Raw genomic sequence first — 13,037 nt, forward strand, 5'->3', positions numbered from 1 at the left:
AGCTGATGCTGGCAGGGCGGGACGCGGCAGAGGGAAAGGTAAGGGTAGGATCGGGTGTCGTCGATCGAGGGCAACCTGTATGAATTACTGCTACCTTTGGCGATCTGAAAGGACACGTTTGTAGCATTGGGAACGGGGAAGTTGTGCATGAAGGAGAGATAGATGCAGGGCCGCGAGCGGGGAGGAAAATGGGAAAGATGCCAGACCGCGTGGGAGGGCCAGGTCCTTGAATGCGTGTGAAGAGGGGGTGCTTGGCGTGTGAGGGCAGACAATGTGTGTGACATATGTTTGCATCTGCAGTTCATCAGTTTTTTGGGACCGTGGCAAAAACGTTTGTGGAGACTGAGCCCTGCTGAAAATGAATGAAACCATGGAAGCTTCAACGGAGAAGGTTGAGATACTGAACCTTGATAAACTTATAGTTGACTTTTCACACATAGAAAAAGTAAGTACGTAAGAAATAAACTCCAACTTAACCCTCCATTATCTCAGGTACAAACTTAGATTGTGAGCCCTCCTGGGACAGAGAAATATCCAGTGTACCTGAATGTAACTCAGCTTGAGCTACTACTGAAAAAGGTGTGAGCAAAATGGTGAGCATGGATTAATCAATCATATTTAGTAGATGTTCAGTTTAACAAAATGTGGGCCCTAATATTTTGTAATCAAGTGTCCATATGCCCAGCTCATCTCCTCAGGCCCAACTCCTGAGCTCAGCACATGTGCAGGAAAATTGCACGTCATGCACAACAGAAACCCCAAGCAGGCCCAACACAGCCTGCCCCTCATACTCCCAAGGCATGCACTCAGTCAGCCCAGACTCCTTAGCTGTTGCATCAGTGCGACCCAACACTGCCCATTCAGTGTGGTACTACAGCTCCCACGGCAACCCTCAACCGCGAGCCTCTTCAGTTCTGATCCTGCGTGGGCTTGGACCACTGGACCTTCCTGTTACTTTCAGCCTCAACAATGTCACTGCTAGTCCTGCCTCCTGACCCAGACCACCAGGACCAAATTATACGTATACTGCTAGTGTTGAGCATTGGTTGGTAAGAGGGTCTGAAGGATCCTTGCGCATGCCTACAGGAGCTGTGCGATAAGCATAGCTCTTGTGCACATGTTCAGTGAAGGGGGGGGGGCTCAAGATGCACTTAATTCCCAGGTGATCCAGTGGATCCCTCCCAAACCTAAAAAAAAAAAAAAACCCTGGTGGTCTGGTAGCCCACCCCCCCCCAAAATAGCCTGGTGGTCCTGTGGGAACCCAGCAGGCCCCTATCTGGGTCCAACCCCCTAGTTGCCACTGGCCCTGGTGGTCTGGTGGAATCCCCCTTCCCTGGGGCTGCCGAAAGACTGGGCCGGGGCAAGGCCGGCCCCCCTCCGATGTCGCCCGTGCCGCCCGCACTCTGTCCTGTTGACAGCCCCCCTCCGTCCGCCACCGGGCCCCCTGCATTCAAATCACAGCGCTTCACCTCTGTGTGAAAGCGCAGTGGCAGATCGCCTCCCTTTGGAGGTCTTCCCTCCTTCGCGGAAGCAGGAAGTTACATCAGACGAGGGAGGGAAGGCCCGAAGGGAGGCGATCTTCCACTGCGCTTTCACACGGAGGTGAGACGCTGTGATTTGAATGCAGGGGGCCCGGCCCGGTGGCGGACAGAGGGGGGCTGTCAAGGGCAGCGGGTGAGACTGGGGACTGCGGCGCCCGGGGAATTTTGTCCCCCCTGCTCCCCTCTTGGCGGCCCTGCCCTTCCCTTCCGTCTATCATTGGTAGGAGGCAGATGGAATGCCTACTCCAAAGAGGTTAGTTTGAGAACAGGAGACAGTAAAAGGCTATCTAGCCTATTATGTGGGTTGAAGCCAGTAGGCATAGCTTGCTGGCAGTAGACAGCATCACAAGTACACCCAAAACAATAGCAAACGCTATTGAAAACAATAGTAAAGCATTATTCCTTAGCGTCCCTGCGGACCAGCCCAGGATTGGACTGATGGGTTGTGAACACCTTCCAGCAAGTGGAGACTGAGAAAATCTTACTCAGAGAGCCAATAAGAGCCCTGGCCATGTGACCTACACCCAGTATATTCTCAGTCTCCAGCAGGTGAAAGTAGGTGAGCCTTTAGTCTCCTCTCTATTTCTTTCTGTAAAAAAAAAAATAAAACAAAATTGTTTGGAAGTTAGCAGCTAGATTCCTTTTCTGTGCACCAGGGTTTCTGCTATTCTGAGGGGGCCCTTTCCCTCCTTTCTCCCCCTTCTGCTCCCACTGCTTGGGCTGCTATTTTCTGTGGGAATAGCTTTACCCTTCAGAGGAAGGGTGTTTTAGCTTGGGAGAGGCAGCCACGATATAAATAAAAAAAAATTTTATACCCGGTGAGCAGCCGTTCCTCCTCTTGGCGCGAACAAGCAGGGCAGCTCTGTCAGTGCTTCAGGCAGCCCCGCCGTTCCGACTCGCTCCGTGATAGTGCGAGTTCGTGTAGTAATAGGAGCCGCTGGGGATTTTGTAGCCATTCTGACATGTCGGAAAAGTTGCGCCGGTGCTTGGTTTGTCAAAGGAGGGGAGTCTGTGCGTCTGGATCCTGCAAGTTCTGCACTGCTGTGGAGTCAGCACCAGCTCCCTCCCTTTCGGCTTCTTCGGCCGCGGTGCCTCAGGCAGCGTTAGTGACAGCGCCAGAGTCGGCTGCTATTGGCAAGAAAAGCTGCCATTTTTGTCAGCGCCAGCCTCCGGTGGTGATCGGGCCGGTCCTTCTGATTCTCAGCCCTCAGTTAGCTCAGTTGTGGCACTGCCTCAGGCTGTGGTAACTCAGGATGGAGGTTTTTGCAAGATTCTGTCTCTGATGATCCTGGTTCAGATTCCTTGCCCCCAGGAGAAGACTCCAAATGTGCGAATATTTCATAAAGAAGATCTTCCAGAGCTTATTTTCCTGGTGGCTTCCACGCTTTGTTTTGATGATGAGCAGCCTCTGGTTCCTGAAGTCTGCAAGGTAGACCTGCTAGTAAAAGGCATTCGGCGGTTGGGCAAGACCTTTCCTATGCACCAGGACATCAGGGACATTATTCAGGCTTAGTGGGGTGTGCCGGATTCTTGTTTTCACTTAGCAAGATCCATGCTCCGGCTTTATCCTGTTCCAGAGGAGGATAGATCTCTTCTTAAGGTTCCTGTCGTGGACACAGTTGTCTCGATAGTCACTAAGCGTAATACTGTCCCGGTTGATGGTGGTACAGCCCTCTGGGATCTCCAGGATCGTAGGATGGATTCTCATTTGAAGACCAATTTTGACTTGTCTTCTCTGGCTGTGCAGGCGGCCATCTGCGGTTCTTTGGTGGCTCGAGCCTGTTTCCATTGGGCTGAAAGGGTGTTGGACAGGTCCTCCGATGATTCTGTTTCTATAGACTCTGAAGTTGCCAAGCTTGAGATGGGTGCAGCCTTTTTGGCAGATGCCTTATATGATTTGTTGAGAGCTTCTTCTAAGTCCATGGCTTTGGGGGTTGCAGGCCGCCGTTCCCTTTGGTTAAGGGGTTGGTCAGCGGATGCAGCCACCTAAGCTAAGTAAGTTTCCCTTTAAAGGTTCCTTTCTTTTTGGGGACGAATTGGACAAGTTGGTTTTGAGTCTAGGGGACACGAAAGTGCCTCATCTCCCAGAAGACAGGCCCAAGCCTGCTGGTCGGAATCCAATGTTCAGCAGAGGTCGAGGGCGTGATTTTCATTGTTTTAGGTCCGGTAGAGGATCTCAAGCCCAGAGGTCCAGGTTGTTTCAGAGGTCTCAGTCCTTTCGGGGTTCGCGCCGGGGTGGACGAGATGCAGCTTCCTCTTTCTCTTCCTCCTCCCGTCCCGCCCAATGAAGGTATGCGGGTCCCTCCTCTGATTCCTGTGGGGGCTCGGCTCTTGCAGTTTCATCAGAGGTGGGCCCAAATTACCACCGATCAGTGGTTTTTAGAGGTTATTTGCGACGGGTATGCCTTGGAGTTTGCGCAACCTCTTACCGACGTCTTTTTGGAGTCTCCATGCCAATCTCGGATCAAGTCGAGGGCGGTGCGGGATACGCTTCTACGACTGGTGGATCTTCAGGCTATTTGTCCCGTGCCGTCGTCAGAACTCAGGCAGGGCCGTTATTCAATTTACTTAATGGTCCCGAAGAAAGAGGGATCCTTTCGACCCATTTTGGACCTCAAGCAGTCAACCGAGCTCTCAAAATTTCCAGTTTTCGAATGGAGACCCTTCAGTCCGTAATTGTAGCCATCAGAAAAGGGGAATTTCTCACGTCTCTAGATCTGACGGAGGTGTATATCTTCATATACCGATCCATCCCATGCACCAGAGATTTCTTCACTTTGCAGTTTTGGGCCACCACTTTCAGTTCCGTGCTCTTCCCTTTGGTCTGGCTACTGCTCCCCTTACGTTCACCAAGGTAATGGTGGTAGTGGCGGCTGCCCTCAGGAAAGAAGGCATCTTAGTACATCCTTACCTGGACGACTGGCTAATCCGGGCTAAGTCTTATCAGGAGAGTGTATAGGTCATGGCTCGGGTGGTCCAGTTCCTGCAGTCTCTCAGTTGGAGTACTTGGGAGTCTCTTTAAACACAGCTCGCATCCTGATTCTCCTGTCCCCGTCCAGGATCCTCAAGTTAAGGTCACAGATTCAAAATCAAAACTTGCTGCGGAAGTCAGTTCCCACGGCTCGGGATTATCTACAGGTGTTGAGTTCCATGATAGCGACAATATTATTATTACATTTGTATCCCACATTTTCCCACCTATTTGCAGGCTCAATGTGGCTTACATAATACTGTGAAGGCATTCGCCAAGTCCGATAGGGAGACAGATACAAGGTGATGTAGTGGTAGAGTAAGGTATGTGTGTTTCAGTTTTTATGGGGTTGAAGAGAGGAAGGTTCTATAGTGTTCAATATGATCTTTGGTTTTGCTGTGTTGCAGAGTTTAGGCGTTTAAGTTGGGTCAGTGGGGTATGCCTTTTTGAACAGGTTGGTTTTTAGTGATTTCCTGAAATTTAAAAGGTCATGTATTGTTTTCACGGCTTTTGGCAGTGCGTTCCATAGTTGTGTGCTTATATAGGAGAAGCTGGATGCATAGGTTGCTTTGTATTTAAGTCCTTTGCAGTTTGGGTGGTGAAGGTTTAGGTATGATCGTGATGATCCGGATCTGTTTCTGGTTGGAAGATCTATGAGGTCTGTCATGTAGCCTGGGACTTCGCCGTAGATAATTTTGTGGACCAGGGTGCATATTTTGAAGGTGATATGTTCTTTGATTGGGAGCCAATGCATTTTTTCTCAGAGGGGTTTGGCACTTTCAAATCATGTTTTTTCTGAATATCAGCCTGGCTGCTGTGTTTTGGACGGTCTGGAGTTTCTTTATGAGTTGGTCCTTACATCCCGCGTAGATTCCGTTACAATAGTCTGCATGGCTTAGTACCATTGATTGTATTAGATTGCGAAATATTTCCCTCGGGAAGAAAGGTTTTATACGTTTAAGTTTCCACAGTGAGTAGAACATTTTCTTTGTTATGGAGTTTACTTGGCTCTCAAGAGTGAGGTTGCGGTCGATTATGACGCTGAGTATTTTTAGGCTGTCTGAGATAGGGGAGGGTGTGGTCTGGGGTGTTTATGGTTGTGGGTTTGTACTTATTGTGTGGTGATGAGAGGATGAGGCAGTGATTTTTTTTCGGTATTCAGTATCAGTTGGAATGAATTTGCCCATGAGTCCATGGTGTTCAAACTGAGCTTGATTTCATTGGTGATTTCTGTCAAATTGTGTTTGAAGGAAATGTAAATTGTGACATCATCTGCATAGATGAACGGGTTGAGGCCTTGATTGGATAGGGCCTTGGCCAGTGGGACCATCATTATGTTGAAGAGTATTGGTGATAATGGTGATCCTTGAGGTACTCCACAGGCCGCTTTCCACGGTGGTGATATGTTTGAGTTTGACTTTACTTGGTATGTTCTGGTGGTTAGAAAACCCTTGATCCAACTGAGTTTGTTTCCATCAATCCCGAAGTGGTCTAGGAGTCGTAATGTGGTTTACTATATCGAATGCGCTCAACATGTCGAATTGGAGAAGTATGCTTTTACCTGTAGCTATTTCCTGCTTGAATTTGGCCAGGAGAGTAACAAGCACGGTTTCAGTACTTTGGAGGGAGCGGAATCTTGACTGTGACTCATGCAGTGTTGAGAACTTGTCCATGTATTCAGTGAGCTTTTTGATCACCAAACTCTCCATCAGCTTGACTACTAGTGGGATGGATGCAACTGGGCAGTAATTGGCAAGGTCATTTGTTTTTTTTCTTAGTGTCTTTTGGTCTTGTGGTGAGTAGGATGTTGCCATATTCCTCGGGGAAAAGACCTTGTTGGAGCATGTAGTTTAGGTGGGATGTGAGGTCTGCTATGAAGCGATCAGGGGCGGATTTAAGTAGATGACTGGGGCAGGTATCCAGTTTGCAGTGGGTATTGGAAAACCTATGGGTCGGGTTGCCTGTGTGGCTGATTCGGCGGTGAGGTGGGCGAATTTTATCCAGGTACGGTCAGCTGGGTATTCTCCAGAGGTTGGGTCTAGGTTGTTGATGAAGTTTTCAATGTTGTTGCTGTGCTGAGGAGGTGAGTTGCGTAAGTTGGTTATTTTTTCATTAAAGTATTTGGCAAGATTGCGGATGGGATGTTGGTTGTGGTGATTGGAGTGGTATCAAGTAGCTTATTTACGAGTTGAAATAGTTTCTTCATGTCTTTGTAATCCGGTCCTATTTTAGTTTTGTAATAAGACCTTTTGGTCTATCTTATTGCATATTTGTATTTTCTTTGTATTTGTTTCCATGCATTGAATGTGTATTCATCGTTAATTTTTTTCCATGCACGTTCGAGTTTCCTGGATTGTGTTTTGAGTTTTTTTAATTCGTCATTGAACCATGGTATCGAGCTTTGTCTTCTAGATGTTCTTGCTCTTAATGGTGCTATTTCGTCTAGTACGCTACTGTATCTTTCGTCCCATATAGAGAGAAGCAGTTCCTTGGGCCAGAGTGCACATGAGGATACTTCAGTCTGCCCTTCTGTCCAGGTGGTCTCCTCAATCGGATTCTCTGTGGACGAGGTTACCTCTACGAGCTCAGGCATGCAGCAGCCTCTCCTGGTGGATGCATATGAGCAATATGACCAAGGGAATGCCCCTGGAGGCACCCCAGTGGGTAGTGATCATGATGGATGCCAGCCTCAAAGGTTTAGGGAGCTCATTGCATGGGGAGTTTTGTTCAAGGCCTTTGGACTTTCCAAGAGAACTCCCTGTCGATCAATCTCCTGGAAACCAGAGTGATTCACCTAGCATTGGAGGCATTCTGCTATCTTCTGAAAGGCTCTGCTGTACGCATCCTTTCGGACAATGCGACAGCGGTGGCACATGTCAATCGACATGGGGGTACCAGGAGTTGGAGAAGTTAATGGCCTGGGCGGAGTGTCATCTGTTAGCTCTATCAGCCGCGCATGTAGCGGGAGTGGAGAATGTCCAAGCAGATTTTCTAAGCCGTCACACCCTCAATCCGGGGGAGTGGTCTCTGTCACCAGACATTCTGTCTGATCACGCATCAGTGGGGCATTCCTCTCGTGGATCTTTTCGCCACGAGTTTGAATGCAAAGGTGGCTCAATTCTTCAGTCGCAGAAAAGACAACAAGGCGGAAGGGGTAGATGCTCTTCTTCAGACTTTCTGTATGTGTTTCCACCGTGGCCTCTGCTCGGCAGGCTCATTCAGCACATCGAGACATGGAGGTCTGGTTGTATTAATGACTCCAGATTGGCCGCTGAGGCCATGGAATGAGGCTCTGATGCATCTTTGCTTGGCTCCTCCGTTTCGGTTCTCGGATCGGGTCGGTCTTCTGGTTCAGGGGCCCATTCCTTATCGAGACCCGGCTCGGTTTTGTCTTACGGCCTGGCTATTGAACGGGCACGCTTGTTGAAGAGAGGCTACTCCTCACAAGTCAATGTCCCTCAATTACGTTAGAACCTGGAGAGCTTTTGAGGCGTTGTGTTTGGAGAGGCATCTGACTCCTCTTCGGGCTTCCGTCGCGGAGATGCTAGATTTTTTGCAGCAGGGCTTAGAGAAAGGTCTAGCTCTTTCTTCTCTAAGGGTGCATGTTGCAGTTTTATCCTGTTTTCAGGGAAAAGTACAGGGCAAGTCCTTGGCTAGTCATCCGGATGTGTCCCGTTTTTTGAGGGAGTCAGTCTCATTCATCCTCCTGTCAGAGACATCTTTGCCGGCCTGGGACCTGAACTTGATGTTGTCCGCTGTTACTAACCCGCCCTTTGAACCTTTCTCTTCATGTTCCCTTAAGGATCTGACTCTCAAAGCGTTTTTTCTTGTTGCAGTTGCCTCGGCTAGGCGGGTGTCTGAGTTGCAGGCCCTCTCCTGTTGGTGTCCTTTCTTAGTTTTCTAAGGAATGAGTGGTTTTGCGTCCAGTTCCATCTTTTTTTCCTAAGGTGCTCTCACATTTTTATCTCTCCCAAATGGTAGTTTTGCCAATTTTGGGTTCCTCCTCCGGTTCGGAGGATCAGAAGAAGTTGCGGACATTGGATGTTAGGAGAGCACTCAAGCAGTACCTCAGGGTCACAGAAGATTTTAGGCGGTCAGGTCGGCTTTTTATCCTCATTGGGGGTTCTCGCAAAGGCCTGGTGGCTTCTAAGCCAACTATTTCACGGTGGCTTAAGGACATGATATCATCATCCGCTTACCTTCTGGCAGGGAAACCGGTTCCGGAGAAGCTCAAGGCCCACTCGACAAGGGGTCAGGCTGCTTCTTGGGCAGAGAAGTCTTTGATGCTGTCCGTAGACATCTGTAAAGCCGCAACTTGGGCTTCTTTGCATTCCTTTTCTAAGCACTACAGGCTTGATGTCCAGTGTCGTCAGGAAGCGGTCTTTGGAGCTAGGGTTCTCACGGCAGGTTTGCTGGGGTCCCTCCCTTAAGGGTACTGCTTTGTTACGTCCCATCAGTGCAATCCTGGGGCGGTCCGGAGGGATGCTAAGGAAGGAGAAATTAGATCTTACCTGCTAATTTACTTTCCTTTAGTCCCTCCAGACCTGCCCAGGTCCCTCCCGTCATTACAGCTCAGTGGTTTACAGTTTTCTCGATGATAAGTTCCTTTTGATCTCTTTCGGGTTCGTTGAGTTTGTTTACAGAAGTCGGAGCTGCTCAGCATGTTCTTCTTTACAAAAAAAAAAAAGAGTTAAATGGTCAATCAGGAGTTGTATTGTTCTCTATGTGTAAGTCGTTTATAGACTTGCTGTGCAGACATCTTCCCAGAAAGGATTATGTTTACCCTATCAAAGCCCTCAGGTTTCTTGGGCCTGTTCTTGCATGTTTTCAGTGCTTGGTGGCTGCTCAGAATCCCGGTGGCACAGAAGGGTATTCTTTTTCTTTTCCTGCTTTGTTACTCTTTTTCTGAATCTTGGTCACATGGCCAGGGCTCTTATTCTCTCTGAGTCATATTTTCTCAGTCTCCGCCTGCTGGAAGGAGTTCATAACCCATCAGTCCAATCATGGGCCGGTCAGGAGGGACTAAAGGAAAGCAAATTAGCAGGTAAGGTCTAATTTCTCCTTAGAAATAATGGACTGCCTATGCGTGGTTCATCTATAAAAAGTCAAAAGCTGTTCTAGTTGGATAAGCAGTGCCTTAAAAGGTGGAGGGCAAAAGGTTTTTTTTCTTTTTTTTACTTATTTGACAGCTTTTTAATTTATTTGAAAGTGTCCCATATGTAGATAAATATCATGAAATCAAAACTGATTATCACTAAAACAGCTTTAAAAAATTATTGTAGCAGGTGGAAACAGCACTAATAAAGGCTGTATTTTGTGTTCATTTTTCTACATTGTTCTATACAATACGTTAATATATGGCCAAATTTCAGTGAGGATAGTCTGTGTACTCATGGATTCACCTTAACTGTTGTGTAATCTGCCTTGGGAAGCCTGGTTGAGAAGAAACAGTGTGTTTTAAGCCTGTAAAATATATTGGATACTTTCCTGTTTTAATTGTGTCCTGAAATATATTTCTCCTATTTGGCCAGCAAGTGGTGTTTCTTTGCTGTAAAGCTGTTACAGGGAACTGAATGTTCTTTTTCTTTAACACAAGCAGGAAGCAAGAAGCAGTATATATTTGAAATCTTGTTGATTTCAAATGGGCCAGGAGCATATATATAGTTGGCCAAAATAGCCCATATAAAAATTGTAGGAGTTGGGTGTATTTTTCAGATGGCGCAAAAAGAGCGGAATATCACCCTTATCTGCTTACCCTTTATACGTTGAAGCAGGACCATATAAATAACCGTCATAAACAGATAAGTTATTTATGTTTAGAACAGTGGGTATAACTGAAAATCAAACAAGTAAATCTGCTTGTTTTTATGCAGTGGCTGTCTATTGACCTCTATCACTTAGAAATTGAATACTTACCATTTATATTCCTGTGTTAAAATTTAAAACAGAAGATAGTTGAAAGAAATGGAAAAATTAACCTTCTAGAAATACAACTGGAAAAGTCAATGAAAATGTTAAAATTAAGTCAAACAAAAGAAGCCAGTATAAAAGAAGGTAAGTTCTGTAAACTGTTTGCTTTGGATTTATTTATTGCCCTTTTGAAGAAATTCACCAAGCAAGGATAAGCTGGACATAGGCAATAAACAATTATAGCAGTAAAAAAGGTGTGTATAGATGTAGATACATTTAAGTAACAGTACACATTCAGAAGCATTTTGGGAGGCTAAGTTCCATAGGTTTCTATGGAACTTTGGGAGACTAAGTGCTTTGAAAATGAGTCCCAATATTATGACACAGTATGCTACTTACAGTGCCTGCAGAAAACACATCAAAACATCTTAATAGTATAGGTGTAAGCAGAGTTAGAACATACAGATAGAGGAATATGAGTTAGATAGAAAATAGGGGTTCTTTTACTAAAGATCAGTGCATGTTATCTGCAGCAGGGCCCACAGGGAAAAAATGGGTCCCGTGGCAGATAACATGAACTAATCTTTAGTACAAGATCCCATTAAGAATAGATTGCCCATGAAGTCAGAAAATGTGCATGAAAATGACCTTAGGTAGAGCAAGAGTGGATAAGTCCTATGTATGTCCAACCAGTGTTAGTCCTTGTGTGTGGCTAGTTAGTTAGCTTTGCTTATCTCCTAAGCCTGTAATGGAACAAGCAACTTTCGGCTGCTTCCTCAAGTAGAGATATTCTTGGATTAAGAAAAGCTTTTCTGGGAGTGTGTTCCAGAATATGGGGGCTACTTCAGAGAAGGCTCATTGGCGGGTGTTACATTGCATGGCGAGTATGTGGTTAGAGTAAATCCAGAATATATTTGATTCCAGGTGTTTTTAGAGGGGGAGCATAAAATGAGACCTCCACAGCCATTGACCATAGAGGCACAAATTTGGTACAGAGAGTAGTCATAGTTTATTAGGTATGTCTTTGTTTCTGTCAAGTACTCATGGATACAATATGAATTTGCATGGAATAGAATATGGAAAAATTCCTCTTCAATATGCATGCACTGATGCCCTTACTTGGCCAAGAAAAGAGGCCTGTGGATGGGTGTAATCAAAATTTTAACTTTCTTGTTTGGAAATATAAAAACAGTTATGTGCCAAAAATTGAAAATAGTCACCATATCAGATGTGAAATAAAATGTACACACATGTATTTTTATTTTTATTTATTTATTTTTGTTCTTAAATGCTGTCAAGTCAGTGTTGACTCATGGCAACTTTGTGGATAGCTGCCCTGAACTGGATTCGGTCTTCAGTCATGCAGCTAATCATTGATAGTGGCATCCATAGCTATACTTATTCTTCCTCTTTTGCGTTGACTTCTACCTTTCCAAACATGATGCCTTTCTCTAATGATCTTTTTCTTTGCATGATGTAATAATCCTCTTTTTAGGTCACATGAAGCAACATTGAGGCGCACAGTACAGTCTCGATTATCTGACCTTCGATAATCCAACCATCTGGTATATCTGACAAACCCCCTCCCATGATGTCAATGCTCTGTATTTGTGCTCAAATTATGCTGTACAAATTTTTTTTTTTTTTTTTTTTTGCTGATTAGTATTAGTGTAACCCTGTAGGTTAGAATATGTTTTTAAATAAAAATACCTGGTCAACAGGATCTGGTCCTGATGGTCTAGGTCAGGAGGTAGGACCAGCAGTGGCATTACTGAGGCGGAAAGTAGCCAGAAGGTCCGGTGGTCCGAGCCCAGGCAGGATCAGGACTGAAAGATGCTCACTGTTGAGGGTTGCCATGGGTGCTGGAGTACCACGGTGAACTGGCAGCGTTTGGCCACATTGACGCAGTAGCTAAGGAGTTTGAGCTGACTGAGTGCATGCCTCAGGAGTGTGAGGTGCAGGCTGTGTTGAGCCTGCTTGGGGTTTGCACCAGCAGCAACCTTCAGCCCCAATCCTGCCCAGGCTCAGACCACCAGACCTTCCTGCTAGCTTCAGCCACAGCAATGTCACTGCCAGTCCTGATCCAGACCTGATCCTGTTGACCAGGTATTTTTATTTAAAAACATATTCTAACCTACAGGGTTACGCTATCACTGATCAGCAACAAAAAAAATAAGTTGTAGTGCGGCAATTTGAGCACAAATACAGAACAGTGATATCATCAGGGGGTCTATCAGATATACCGGATGGTTGGATTATCGAAGGTCAAAAGTTCATGTTTGGCAAGGTTGAAGTCAGCAGAAAACAGGAAGCATACATATAGCTGATTCTACTTCCTATGAGTGGGACTAAGCAGCGAGACAGACTGGGGCAGCTGGAATCAGCTGTCTTTATCGCTGCCTCAGTCTGTCTCGCTGCTTAGTCCCACTCACAGGAAGTAGAATTAGAAAAGGCAAGGTCAAACAGTGAGACGGACCGGGGCAGCTGTTGTGCCGCAGCTCACTGCTGATCGAGAAGATCATGGGAAGAGGAAGAAGAGATGTAGCCGGGGCTGGACCCAAAGGAAGGGAGAAAGAGCGCTTAGCTGCCTGACCGCAGGGACGGAACAGGGAGCC

At 46.4% G+C, this 13,037-nt stretch overlaps 1 protein-coding gene across 1 annotated transcript in view; it reads left to right on the top strand.

The window, feature by feature from the left end:
- The first annotated feature begins 370 nt into the window (after positions 1-370).
- CCDC152 (coiled-coil domain containing 152) overlaps positions 371-13,037 on the top strand; it is a 152,397-nt gene continuing 139,730 nt past the window's right edge. The window contains exons 1-3 of the mRNA XM_030191930.1: positions 371-445; positions 2,839-2,970; positions 10,461-10,566. Coding sequence (XP_030047790.1) covers positions 371-445; positions 2,839-2,970; positions 10,461-10,566 — 313 coding nt within the window. The remainder of the gene's footprint in view (positions 446-2,838; positions 2,971-10,460; positions 10,567-13,037) is intronic.

This window comes from Microcaecilia unicolor, chromosome 2 (assembly GCF_901765095.1).
Source record: "Microcaecilia unicolor chromosome 2, aMicUni1.1, whole genome shotgun sequence".
NCBI lineage: Eukaryota > Metazoa > Chordata > Amphibia > Gymnophiona > Siphonopidae > Microcaecilia > Microcaecilia unicolor.